Source organism: Dermochelys coriacea, chromosome 9, assembly GCF_009764565.3.
Source record: "Dermochelys coriacea isolate rDerCor1 chromosome 9, rDerCor1.pri.v4, whole genome shotgun sequence".
In the NCBI taxonomy this organism is placed as follows: domain Eukaryota; kingdom Metazoa; phylum Chordata; order Testudines; family Dermochelyidae; genus Dermochelys; species Dermochelys coriacea.
The window spans coordinates 49,571,843-49,585,544 of NC_050076.1; the positions used below are offsets into that span (position 1 = coordinate 49,571,843).

Consider the following 13,702-nt stretch of genomic DNA (forward strand, 5'->3'; position numbering starts at 1 on the left):
TTGTCTTCTTATTGATCCCTTTTTTAATGATTCCCAACATTGTTAGCTTTTTTGACTGCCACTGCACATTGACTGGATGTTTTCAAAGAACTATCCACAATGACTCCAAGATCTTTCTTGAATGGTAACAGCTAAATTAGACCCCATCATTTTATATGTATAGTTGGGATTATTTTGCATTTACCAACATTGAATTCATCTGCCATTTTGTTGCCCAGCCACCCAGTTTTGTGAGATCCCTTTGTAACTCCTTGCAGTCTGCTTTGGACTTAACTATCTTTTGGACTTAACTATCTACAAAACTATCTAGTTTTGTATCCTCTGCAAATGTTATCACACCAGTTCACCCCTTTTTCCAGTTCATTAATGAATATGTTAGTCCCAGTACAGACCCCTAGGGGACATTCTGAAAACTGACCATTTATTCCTACCCTTTGTTTCCGATCTTTTAACCAGTCACCAATTCATGAGATGACCTTCCCTCTTATCTCATGACAGTTTAAGAGCCTTTGGTGAGAGACCTTGTCAAAGGCTTTCTGAAAACCTAAGTACATGACATCCATTGAATTTCCTTTGTCCACATGCTTGTTGAACCTCTCAAAGGATTCTCATAGAGTGGTGAGGCATGATTTCCCTTTACAAAAACCATGTTGACTCTTCCCCAGCAGATCATGTTCATCTGTGTCTGACAAGTCTGTTCTTTTTATAACCAGTTTGCCCACAACTGAAGTTAGGCTTACCAGCCTGTAATTGCCAGGATCACCTTTGGAGCCTTTTTAAAAAATCAGTGTCATATTAACTATCCTCCAGTCACCTGGTACAGAAGTGGATTTAAATGATAGGTTACATGCCACAGTTAGTACTTCTGCAGTTTCACATTTGAGTTCCCACCTGGCACTGGCCGCTGGCAGAAGACAGGATACTGGGCTAGATGGATCTTTGTTCTGACCCAAGACAGCAATCCTTAAATTCTCACTAGCATCTGGTCCTGCTGACTTATTACTGTTTAGTTTATGAATTTGTTCCAAAACCACCTCTGGGACGGTTTAGTTTATCCATTTGTTCCAATGCCTCAATCTGGGACGGTTCCTCCGATTTATCACCTCAAAAGGATGGCTCAGGTTTGGGACTCTCCCTCAGATATATCCTAGAAAAGCTCCAGGCCCAGCTTGGTCCTTGCGCCAGCGCATGCAGCATAGCAGCCCCAAGAGCCCTGGCTTCCGAAGGCTGCTGCTGTGGAGTAGAGAGTCTCCAGAGCTGCGGGGGAGGCCGGGGCTCTGGGGGCTGCCAGGCTCCCTGGAGGGAGGCAGCTGCCTTTGCAACACTGGCAGGTTTCCCACATAAACGTGCTTGTGTTTTGGCAGGAGTCTTGTGGACTCTGCAGTAAATTAGGCCAAGGGCCGGGAGTAGCTGCAAAGCTTCCCGCCCTCACCGAGAGACGCTGGGCCCATAAAAGTTACTCCCTCGCCCGCCTGCTCGCTTGTAAATCAGGTGATGAAACATCTTGCTCCAGCAAATCAGCCTTTCCCCGCCAAACGGAGCCTATCCGACCGGCTCTCACGGCAGCGCCGGTGGCCGCCTCGCCGAGCGGCTGGGAAACAAAGGGCTGCACTTCACGAATCCCCAGCGCCCCGCCTGGCGGAGCGCGGCCAGCTGGGCCGCAGGCGGCCGGGGGAGCGCGGGGCTGGCCCGGCCAGAGCGGCGCTAGGGAGCCGGGACAGGGCCGCAGGCTGGGACTCAGCGTGGCCGGCGGCCCCGAGCGAGGCAGGGTGTCAGGCGGCGCCGCCCGCCCCGCGTTGCGGCCAAGGCCAGGCGGCGGCCGCCTCTCCTGGAGCTTAGCCGGGGGCGGGGCCGCGCGCTCTGTCAGACGGCAGGCCGCTCACGGGCCCCTGCGCATGCGCCCTGCTGCTCTCTCGGCCATGGCCGCGCTACGGCTCCTGCGGCGGCTCCTGCCGGTCTCGCGGACGCGGCTGGTCCGGCCCCGCTCGGCCGGTGCCCCCAGCTCCGTGCCCGAGCGCATCGCTGAGAAGCGTCGCGCCGCGCTGCTGGGGGGCGGCCAGGCCCGCATCGACGCGCAGCACAAACGGGTGAGCACCTCGGCCGGCCTGGCCTCCCCCGACACAGGCGCCTCCCCCCCCCCCCCCCCCGCCGGTAGCCCTGGCCCGGACACCCGCCCCTCCCCTGCGCCAGGCTCCGATCCCGCCCCTCCCCCCGGTGCCTGACCCTGATCCCCGCCGGTACCGCTGGCCCCGACACCAGCCCCCGCCGCCAGCATCGCTCCTCCCCACCCCCATCCGTACCTGATCCCCGAAAGGGTGGCCACACAGAAGTTTATAAATCGGGACAGGTATGGGGGGTAATAGGGGCCTATATAAGACAAAGCCTTGAGTATCGTGACTGTCCCTATAAAATTGGGACATCTGTTCACCCTGATCCCTGATGATGCCCCCTGACCCTGACCCAGCCCCTTTGCCAGCATCGCCCCCACCCATGCCTGACCCTGATCCTGTCCCTCTTCCACGCTCCCTTCCTCCCCAAGCACCTGACCCTGGTCCCTGACAATACCCCCCCTAGCCCCTGACAGCAGCCTTCTTCTCCAGTCCCTGATTCTGGCTTCCCCTTCCGGACCCTGAGAACAACCCCACTCTTATATCCCCGTCTTCCCCTGATCCCAACCCTTTCCTCTCCCGATCTGGTCCCTGACACTGGCCCACCCCTGAGACTGCTTCCCCTCCCACCAGCCCCTGACATCACCAACCCCAATTCCGTCCCAGTCTCCTGACCCTACCCCCCACCACCTCTCCCTGACACTGACACCCCCCCCAGTACAGACACCAACCCCTGCAGCCTCCTCCTGATGGCTGTGACCCCTACCTACACTGATTCTGTCACCCACTCACCCACCAGGCACCCAGCCCTGACCTTCTCTTGGACCAATGACCTGCCCTTGTATGACCGGAACCCTCTATCCCCAGCTTGGCAGCGTCCCCATGGGGTTGGCACCCCTATCCCTGCCAATGGGATCTGGGTGATTGTCTCTCTCCGAGCAGGATGGGCTATGGGGGGACGAGTCTCCACTTGCTCTCACTGGAAGAGGCGCTAGCAGGGGGATGAGTTATCAATGGACTCCCTGCCATTATGTCCCCAACCCACGTTTTTATTAAAGAATTGTAGCAGCGCTCTCTCCAAACATAAGACTGCAGAGGTCAATGCATGCAATGTGAAGGACACAAATAGTTAGATCTTCATTAAGGAGCACATTCCACAGGCAGCCCTGTTCTTAAGTAACCCTAAAGTTGCCAGCACAATTTTGTTTGACCTTAACAGATTTATTTCTATCAGGAATGTTATTTTTGTTGGTACGATCAATAGTTGTTCATAACAGGTTTCACTGTACATATTCTGCTTATGGAGGTCTTTGATGAGTTACGCTGCTGGACCTGTGTTTCTGGGTACAAGCCACTATGACATACAGGGCACAATCCAGAATAATGAGTAGCTGTTTCACCCCTGAACTGTAACCTGGAGTGCCCTTTACAATGCCTTGCTGCTTGTAGCCTTCAACCTGGACTGCTAACAAACAACCTCCAGCATGGAAATCACTCTAAGCTATGTCTATGCATATGTGCTGCAGCCGACTAGCCACACTCTGGCTTTTACCAGCCTTACTTATGTTGCAGGGTGACCCCAACACATCACCAATCCCAGATCTTCCCACAGAAATGTTTGTCCTGTGTTGCCCAGTCCTCTCCTGAAATCTGTTATTCCTTGAAGGGAACACAGAACCTAAGTTGAGACTTCACAGTTGATGAGTCTTCTCAGACATGGTTCCCTTTCTCCAGGAACGTCTCAGGCCCCATGAGCAGCATGCAGAAAACCACTTTCTTGGATGTACTCGTGCCCAAGGATACTTAACGCTGGGTTGCCTCATGGGAGCATCTAATCTGATCTGATCCATGGATACTGGGAGCCACAGACTTGGATGGCTGAATTTTTAAGTCTTAGCCACATCATTGAAGAGAGGCCAAACCTTGTTCATGAGACAGGCCATCAAAATGGTCATAAATGTCTTGAAGTGCACACACCTTCTCTTGTGCAGATTATACTATATGTTCCTCTCTGCTCCGAGAAATCAGAGATTTGATCTCATTAAACTCTGTTAAAAGAGAAGGAGTACTTGTGGCATCTTAGAGACTAACAAATTTATTTGAGCATAAGCTTTCGTGAGCTACAGCTCACTTCATCAGATGCATTAAACTCTGTTCAATCTTTAGTGCTATTTTTCACCCATATAACTTAATCTGCCTTTCCAGTGTAATTTGTAGCCAGGAATGATGGAATCCCATTGATTATTTTCAAAAAGAAAAGGAGTATTTGTGGCTCCTTAGAGACTAACAAATTTATCTGAGCATAAGATTTTGTGAGCTACAGCTCACTTCATCGGATGTATTCAGTGGAAAATACAGTGGGGAGCATCCGATGAAGTGAGCTGTAGCTCACAAAAGCTTATGCTTAAATAAATTTGTTAGTCTCTAAGATGCCACAAGTACTCCTTTTCTTTTTGCGAATACGGACTAACACGGCTACTACTCTGAAACCATTGATTATTTTGTTTCTCGTTCTGCCATATTTCAGTATTGTTCGTTGTGTCTCAATCGTCTTCTATTGTCAAGCATTCCATTTTACCTATGTTTGATTTTAAGTTGTGTAGACATTTATTGTTTTATTTTTGACCATGTACCTATTTTACCAAACTCCTTAGTTTGGCACCGTTTTCAGAATTTACCCATTCCTGCTTCAGTTCAGCTGTAATTTCTGGTCAGTCCTTTACTGGGTGCAGAGCTACATTTGTATTACTGACAACCCTAACCAGATGCCCTTGTCTATTTTGTGTCCTCATTGGCTATCTCTCAATACAAGGATGATATCTGCCAGGGTTAAAAGTCATTGATGAGACTTAAGATGGCTGAGAAGTCCAATTCATGCTTTATAGGTTTTTCCACATATGTGACAAGTGATTGCTTTGAAAGAGCACAACTGCTGGCTAGGATGCTATAGCTTTTCCTTCCTCCTCTGCTGTTTCTCAGCCTCTTGAGCAAGGCGATTGTCTTCAAAACCGGATGAGGGTTGATGTGTGATGCAGTGCCACTGCAGTCTGTTGCCAGTCAACTCTTCCCAATTCATGATCACTGCCTCCTTTCTTCAGATATACTTTCAGGGTGATCTTGTAGCATTTCCTCTGTCCCCTCCATGGGTTCTCTTATCATGGCTAAGTTGAGAAAAGAGGTTGTGCTTCAGAAGACAAGTATCAGCCATCTGCACACAATGACCAGCCCAGTGAAGTTGATGTTTCATACTCTTCGCCTCAACACTGGTGATGTTAGCTGCAGAGAGAACACAGGTATTGGTGCAATGGTTTTCCCATCTGATACTGTGAAGCTTCCTAAGGTAGCACTGTTGGTACCACTCCAGATGCTTAAGATGGCTTCGGTGTGTCACCCATGTCTTGCACCCATAAAGAAGAGCGGGGATGACTACTGCATTGTAGACCAGGATCTTAGTTTCCATCCGCAGATCTCTGTCAATAAAGACATAATGGAGCAATGTTCCGAAGATATGCTGGCACAACAGATCCTATGTTCAATCTCCACATCAAGATTGGCTATCTGGGCTCAATGTTTTCCAGGGGTTCACCACTAATGACAGGTTGTGGGAGAAGGGGGGCAGCTTGTGCTGGGGCAGGCTGGTGGAGCACCTTAATCTTCTGAGTATTGAGAGAAAGTCCCAGGCTATGATAGGTGCCTGAGAAGAGATCTAGGTGGGTTCAAGTCAGCCTTAGTGTGTGCGAGGATAGCACAGTCGTCCCCATATTGAAGGACAGTAATAATAGTCCTGGTGACTTTAGTTTGAGAATGAAGACATCGCAAATTGAAAAGCAGGCCATCCATGCAATACTCATCCCATCATAGAGTAGCCTGAGAACATGAATGAACTTCAGTGGACTACTGAACCTAGTCAGCACCTTCAATAATGCTTCACGATTGATTGAATCAAAGGCCTTAGATCAATAAATGCCATAAAGAATGGCTGGTGTTGTTCTCTACACTTCTCTTGGATCTGTTGTGCAAAAAAATCATGTTGGTGGTGCCCCAAGACAGTCTGAAACCACATTGGGATTCCTGAAGGATGTCTTCAGCCAGAGGGAGGAGACAGTGCAAAAGGATGCGAGCAAGGATCTTCCCGGCAGTGGAGAAGAGGGCAATACCTTGGTAATTCCCGTACATTGGCTTGTCCCCTCCATCTTGTGTACTGTTGAGTTGATGTGGTTGTGGGGGGAGGAGCTTCAGGCCCAACAAGGGATAAAATGTTAATAATAGGCACCCACTGTGGAACTGGAAGCATGTCAGGGAATGCTACCCGTAGAAGCCCTATGCCTACTCCTTTTTTGCTCACAAACAGTTGCTGCTTGATTTCAGAGATGGATTCTTGCATGCTAAGTCTGTATTTTTATCTAATCAGAACAAATCACAAGGATTATCCTCCCCTCATCCAGTTAGTCAGCTGGACTTGCTCGCAGACCTGAGAAAAACCTGCATTCTTGGAATTAGTCTATTTAACTTTCCAGGAGGCTAATTCAGGTCACACTGAACACCCATTGTTTCATGTTCTCTGTGTATATAAATCTCCCCACTGTATTTTCCATTAAATGCATCCGATGAAGTGAGCTGTAGCTCACGAAAGCTTATACTCAAATTTGTTAGTCTCTAAGGAGCCACAAGTCCTCCTTTTCTTTTTACTTGGACAATACTGATTGCTTTGGACAAATCTTGTCCCAAACTTTGCTTTGGTAAATCCTCTGATTTTCCTCCTCAGAGGATCTAGCTCAGGGGTCTCAAAGTCCCAGTCCACAGGCCATCTGCAGCCCGAGAACCTCGCCACTGCAGCCTGCGGAGGAGAGACACATGCAGCCATACTGCTGGCAATGTCTGCTGCAGGCGCCTCCCCCCACAGCTCCCATTGGCTGCGGGAGAGGGACAGAGATACCATCACTAATGGCCGGGCAGAGTCAGCCATGGAGTCAGCATCATTAGTTGTTAGGCAGAGTTGGCCATGGAGGCAACGTCACTTTTTTCCACAATGAATATAAACAAGTCAAACACAACTACAACTATCTGATGCACACCTTGCTGCAATCCTAAAAGTTTCAACTGCTCAGTCACTGAGGCCAAACATCAACAAACTGATAGAACTGAAGCGTTGCCAGGTGTTTGGCAAGCACTAAAAACACTCTGGCAGACGAAGAATTTTATAAAGTTGTATGACAGCTTTATTATTTCTAAGAAATTTGAAATAAAAAATACAATATAAACAAGAGGAGGGGGTCTCCATCCACAAGAGAAAGTCTATTTAAGCCTGTGGGAGACCCTTCCATTTTGTCTTCAGCTGGCTAAGGAGATAGCCTCTCCACCCCACAAGGATACCTGAAAGAAACTGGAACAAAGGACTGTAACTACAGGGGGAGTGAGTGATTGCTGGACCCAGACTAGAAGGAGATTAGTCTGTAAAAGGAAACTTACTGGAACTGGCAAGTTTCAGAGTAGCAGCCGTGTTAGTCTATATCCGCAAAAAGAAAAGGAGGACTTGTGGCACCTTAGAGACTAACAAATTTATTTGAGCATAAGCTTTCATGAGCTACAGCTCACTTCATCGGCTGCATGGTTTTATCTGCATTCAGTTTTATTAGACATAGACTTTTGGGTTTTATTTTATTTTGCTTGATAATTCACTTTGTTCTGTCTGTTACTACTTGGAACCACTTAAATCCTACTTTCTGTAATTAATAAAATCACTTTTTACTTATTAATTAACCCAAAGTATGTATGGTGGGGCAAACAGCTGCGCATATCTCTCTATCAGTGTTATAGAGGGCGAACAATTTATACAGGGTAAAACGGATTTATTTAGCGTTTGGACCCCATTGGGAGTTGGGCATCTGAGTGTCAAGGACAGGAACACTTCTGTAAGCTGCTTTCAGTTAAGCCTACAGCTGTTAGGGGACAGGGTTCAGACCTGGGTCTGGGGTTGCAGCAGGCTAGCGGGTCTGGCTCAAACCAGGCAGGGCACTGAAGTCCTAAGCTGACAGGGCAGGAAAGCAAGAGCAGAAGTAGTCTTGGCACATCTGGTGGCAGCTCCCAGGGGATTTCTGTGATCCAACCCCTCACACCTCCATGTTATCCCTTTACCCTGACACCAAAACTGAGAAACCCACTTGCTTTACTTATCTCTGGGAAAGAACAATCCAGACCAGTAGATTAAAGAGTCAACAACATGAAGTACTATTTTGAATGTTCACATGATTTTTCTTTTTTCATGTATCAATTTAAGAAATCAAAGGTGATAGCCCTGTTCTACACTCAGGGCTGTCCCTAGGGGGATCCGGGGCCCAAGGCGGAAGTGATGGATTCGTCTCTTCCGGGGCCTACCGCACCAGCCAATTGCACCAGCCCATGGGGCCCAAAGTGGTCACCCTACCCAAGGGACACCCAACTCACCCTACCCAAGGGACGGCTCTGTGTACAAACTTATCTCAGTAGAACTGCGTGACTCTGGGGTGTGGAAAATCCACATCCCTGAGTGACGCAATTATGCTTACCTAACTCCCAGGTAGACAGACAATTGGCAGGCTTCTCCCATCGACATAGCTACCGCCTCTTGGGGAGGTGGTGTACCTACACAAGTGGAAGAAGCTCTCCTGTTGTCATAGGTAGCATCTTCACTAAGCGCTACAGCATCACTGTAAGTGTAGACAAGCCCATGTAGTGTCCCTTTATGCTAATACTCTGGGGCCAAGGTTTTCAAAAATCTGCAGCTGCTGGGTGCGTAGCACTTTTGATTTAAAAAAAAAAATTCAGTCACTTGTTTAGGAGCAAAGTTACAAAAGTAGGAGACTTAACTTTAGGCTCCTTGTAACAGGGAACACCTCTTGAGTGCCTCCTGCCTCTGGTAGTGCAGGTCTTTTCCTGCTCCTGGTGGCCCCTGCAGGTTGTCAGCACATCTTTAGCAGTTCAGCCCTCTAGCCAAGTCACACAGTCATAATGAACTCCTTCCAGGGTAGCGCAGAGTTCAAACTGTCATCCCTCACCAGGGTCTTCAGCCCTGTCTCTGGGCCCTTTAAATCCCACCCTTCCCTCAGGCTTCTGAAAAAGCTTTGTCCTCTTCTCAGTGCTCAGGCCATTTTCCCAGTGGCTAGTTGGGCAACCCAGGCCCACCCACTATTCCTTGTCCAACCCAGGGACCCTATAAACAGCATCCATATACTGTTTCCTTTGATTGGGGGGAAAAAAGAGCTTCACAATAATTGATAACTACCTGACATTGTTACTGAGCAATGGACCTCAATACACCTGAACAGCTTATTGGACTGTACCAGCCTGTCAAAAGCCTTGAATATACTAATGCCAAAAGGAGGAGAGGGATAAAGAGCAAAGGTCCGTCTGAAATCCAGAGATAAGCCATTTAATTCTTTCTCTTTGTCTTTTTGTTTTCCTCTTTTGTTTGTTCCGTGTCCAACATTGTTATTGTGATAAATGGCTTGAATTGGGTTAGTTGTGAAAGGATTACTTCCACGTGCTTTCTGCCATTTAGAAAAATAATCCTAACATCAAAACAAACTGCTCAGAGTAAACAAAAACAATCATCATACCACACAGCTTTTTAACAGGACCTCTCAAGGACCACCCACCACCTCTGTCCTGATGTTCCTTCTCGTGATAATGGGATTCCCTTTTCAGCTATCTGTTTTCTGTTTCCAGTTTGTTTTGCATTGTGTTTGTCTTAACTGATATCATGATTACTTTCCTTATTTTAAATATTGTGGGGAAGGGGTCAAGCACCTGCTTAGTGAAACAAATATGGGGATGCTTCTGGACTCTTTGATAAATATTAATCCCCACGTGTTTTCTTTTCATTGTATTAAGTTGTGCCTTGCCAGAATGTTTAACCAAATGATGGTCCTGTTAAATATCGTTTGCTGCATTTCAGGGAAAGCTGACAGCAAGGGAGCGAATTCTTCTGTTGCTGGACCCTGGCAGTTTTGTTGAGTATGACATGTTCGTGGAACACAGATGTGCAGACTTTGGGATGGAGTCTGATCAGAATAAGGTATTTCTGTTCAGTCTCTCTCTTAGCCTTTTAATCCTTATGGTGATAAATTGCTCTCCTTATCTAGTGAGGACAGGACAAGTATTAAAGGGCTTCAATTGCAGCAAGGGAGATTTAGGTTAGATATTAGGAAAACTTCCTAAATGTAAAGCTAGATAAGCACTGGAACAAATTATCTAGGGAGATTGTGGAATCTCTGTCATTGGAGGTTTTAAGAACAGGTCAGACAAACACCTCTCAGGGGTGTTCTAGATAATACATAGTCCTGCCTCAGTGTACGGGACTGGAGTAGATGACCTATCAAGTTCCCTTGCAGTCCTACAGTTCTGTGGTTCTTAGGATTCTGTGCTGTAGCCCAGTGGCTCTCAGTCTTTCCAGATTACTGTACTCCTTTCAGGAGCCTGATTTGTCTTGCATACCCCAAGTTTCACCTCACTTAAAACTTACAAAATGAGACATAAAAATACAAAAGTGTCACAGCACACTCTTACTGAAAAATGGCATACTTTCTCATTTTTACCATATAATTATAAAATAAATTGATTGGAATATAAATATTGCACTTGCATTTCAGTTTATAGTATGTAGAACAGTATAAACCAGTAGTATGAAATTTTAGTTTGTACTGACTTCACTAATGCTTTTTATGCAGCCTACTGTAAAACTATGCAAATATCTAGATGAGTTGATGTACCCCCTGGAAGACCTGTGTGTACCCTCATGGGTATACATACCCCTGGTTGAGAACCACTGCTCTAGCCAACCCACCTATTCTCAAACAGGCTTCCTGCTTCTGATAGACATTGCAAAGAGTTTCTCGTATTTGTCTTTATGTGTTTGGTTGCTTTTCAGATTCCCTCTTTGCATTCCTAATTTCCATTTTACCTACTATAGTTATGCTCCTTTCTGTTGGCTTCACTTGGGTTGATTTTACATTTTTTTGAAGGATACCTGTTTGCTCAAGTAACCTCTTGAATGTTGTCTCAACTTCATATATAGCAGCTCCTGAAACCTAGTGGTTAGAGCCCTGGCAATAGGTCACATTAGAAACAGAAACATAGGCGAACGCACTTTTGTGTTTATATTGGGCTTGATGCAGAAATTACTAGGTGAAATCTGTGGTCTGTTTTGCAGGTTAGGTCATAATGTCCCTTGTGGCCTTAAAATCTATGAAATGTGCATGTAAACCCTGGTAATTACTATGGCATGTGGTTGGTGAATGAAAATGTGACAAAATGGAAAGTGTCCAATTCAACATGTGTACTTGGCAGATATGTGAAATAGTGTATATTGTGGTGTACATGACATAAATTAAAAAAATTAATGTTTGCTACAAGTGTTTTAAAGAAAGTCAAACAGCTAGCCCTGGTGGAAGCCACCAACTTAGCACCCTGAATTGGAGTTTGTTGAAGTGCTAAACCAGCTTTTCACAGCAGTAGCCTCTTCTGTGGGTGCAGAGAATCAACTTCTCTGTAGAAGAATAACTAAAAAATGCAAACCAAGACTGAAATCTATTACAGTATTTAGATCAAGATTTGCTGATTTAAAGCATGATTACAATTGGTGATTTATATCACTTTGATTTAGATCAGGCCAATGGTGTCAAACTCATTCTATGGTGTATACTTAATTATGGTCTCGGGTATGAATTTATGACTGGGTATTCCCCTCGGTCCACAGCAGATTACCAATGTGAGTGGAAGGTTTATGCAAGAGACCAAAGGGAGTATGTGATATTTATGTAATAACCATTAGCTGGTGTTTATTAAATGTATTGCAGTAATGTCTAAAGGCCATACTCTGTAGTTCCTTTACTCCACAGACAGACTGTGCAAATAAGTGGATTTAAAAACTACAAACCCATAGTCTGCTGTCCATCATCAAAATGTCTCCCTCACTTATGTACACGGTGAAATGGGTCCTGGGCAAAGTTAAGATGATTTGTGTATGTGACATCCAGCTTAAGGCACCCAGAACTGTGAGCCATTGTGTAACCCCTCTGCCACAACAAGTGAATGCTTTGCTGCTGCTGCTGCTAAACTGTGTCTCAGCTCCCTGCCACACCAGCCTGTCTCCCTTACTAGCAAACTCTTCAAGACTCAGCCAATCTAAATCTTGCCTCGCAGATGACTATCTGCGAGCCCCAGTTCCCAAGTGCTGCTAAGACATCTTCCTGCAGAATTTCAGAAATGATTAGGTTTGCTGCCTCCAAAGAGACAGAGCACATGCCAGCCTGTTAGGTTAACCCTGACTTCAATACACAGTGCTGAGATGATTATGTAATAGAAGAAGAAGTTTATTAGTGAAGAACAAAGATTTAAGTAACACCAAGGGAAAAAAGCTTGATAGCTTTTTAAACATATATGTAAATGTGCTTTCATTGTCCTCTGCCAGCAATCCAGACAGAAAGACAGGTGAATCCCATTCCTTTGTCAAGAGTAAGCGTATGATGTATACACTACCTCCCAAACCTATTTAAGAAAATATTTCCAGCACACATATATCATCTTTTGAATACAACCTGTACATGCATCACACAGTGATTTTCAGGATGTGGCCAGTTTACATATGGTACCTTACATGTCACCTTTTAGATACATGTTGTGACAACAGTGTGTTGGGGGAAATGAGTGCATCAGGTCTGATATAGGTTACAGTATGGTGGTCTCTCAGCCAATTGGCATTGATGGGCTCCTAGGGTCACAGTGTGCCCATAACTATGTTTCCTTATGTTCAGTTGTAGGGTGGGAGGGTGTTCGGTGTCACCTTAACACCTTAACTTTTCTGAAATTTAAATAAAGTACAAAGTTCTCAACATTTTTTCCCTATTAAGTTTTATTTATATTATAGTAGAATTCCAAATGTCCTTGTCAGGATGGGGGGATGTTAGTGCCCAGCACAAACACAGAGGAAGAGACAGCCCCATTCGCAGGCTAACAAATATTTTGTCTGTGAATTCAAGAGACGTTGACATAATTTTTTTAATGAACCTTATTACTGTTCTGACCTATGTGTTCTTTGTTCTTTCATGCAGTATCCTGGAGACAGTGTGGTAACTGGCCAGGGCCGGATTAACGGGAGACTGGCTTATGTCTTCAGTCAGGTATTCTTTTGCTTTGCATCAGTTACGTGTTGTGAGCTTGACCTTTCAAACTTGCTAATCTTTTGTAGATTTTGTCTAAATTGTTTGTCTTTTAGTATATCTGAATTATGTAAATTGTCCATTGAGTTAATATTGTTCCAACAAAACAGTGTAATAATGCACAACTTTTTACAACACGTGCCAGCAGGATAATAGGAATGTTTTAACAATGTGTAGCAATGGGTGAGGGGGCAGTTAGGCAAGGAGAGGCTTGCAGTGTTGATGATAAACTCATTGTGTGAGAGATGTGATCAGGAACATGGGTGGTGAGAATTTGGCCTAGAAGATGAGGAGACCGATGTTTGTAGAGGACAGGGAGCTAATGAGAATCTTTCAGGATGAGGGAATTGTTATCACCAATAGGTAAGAAGGCTTGATGGTGATACTTTAACAGACTAG

General features: G+C 45.7%; 1 protein-coding gene across 3 annotated transcripts in view; it reads left to right on the top strand.

Annotated features, from left to right (window-relative positions):
• Nucleotides 1–1,569: 1,569 nt before the first annotated feature.
• The window catches only part of PCCB (propionyl-CoA carboxylase subunit beta), a 54,925-nt gene continuing 42,792 nt past the window's right edge, over nucleotides 1,570–13,702 (top strand). Inside the window, exons 1-3 of one of the 3 annotated variants that reach the window (XM_038415748.2) lie at nucleotides 1,570–2,087; nucleotides 10,042–10,161; nucleotides 13,196–13,264. In XM_038415748.2, coding sequence (XP_038271676.1) covers nucleotides 1,896–2,087; nucleotides 10,042–10,161; nucleotides 13,196–13,264 — 381 coding nt within the window. In that variant the 5' untranslated portion in view covers nucleotides 1,570–1,895. Of the gene's footprint in view, nucleotides 2,088–5,710; nucleotides 6,270–10,041; nucleotides 10,162–13,195; nucleotides 13,265–13,702 lie in introns of those variants that run through there. The other 2 variants (XR_006274418.1, XM_043492804.1) reach the window with 2 other exon arrangements.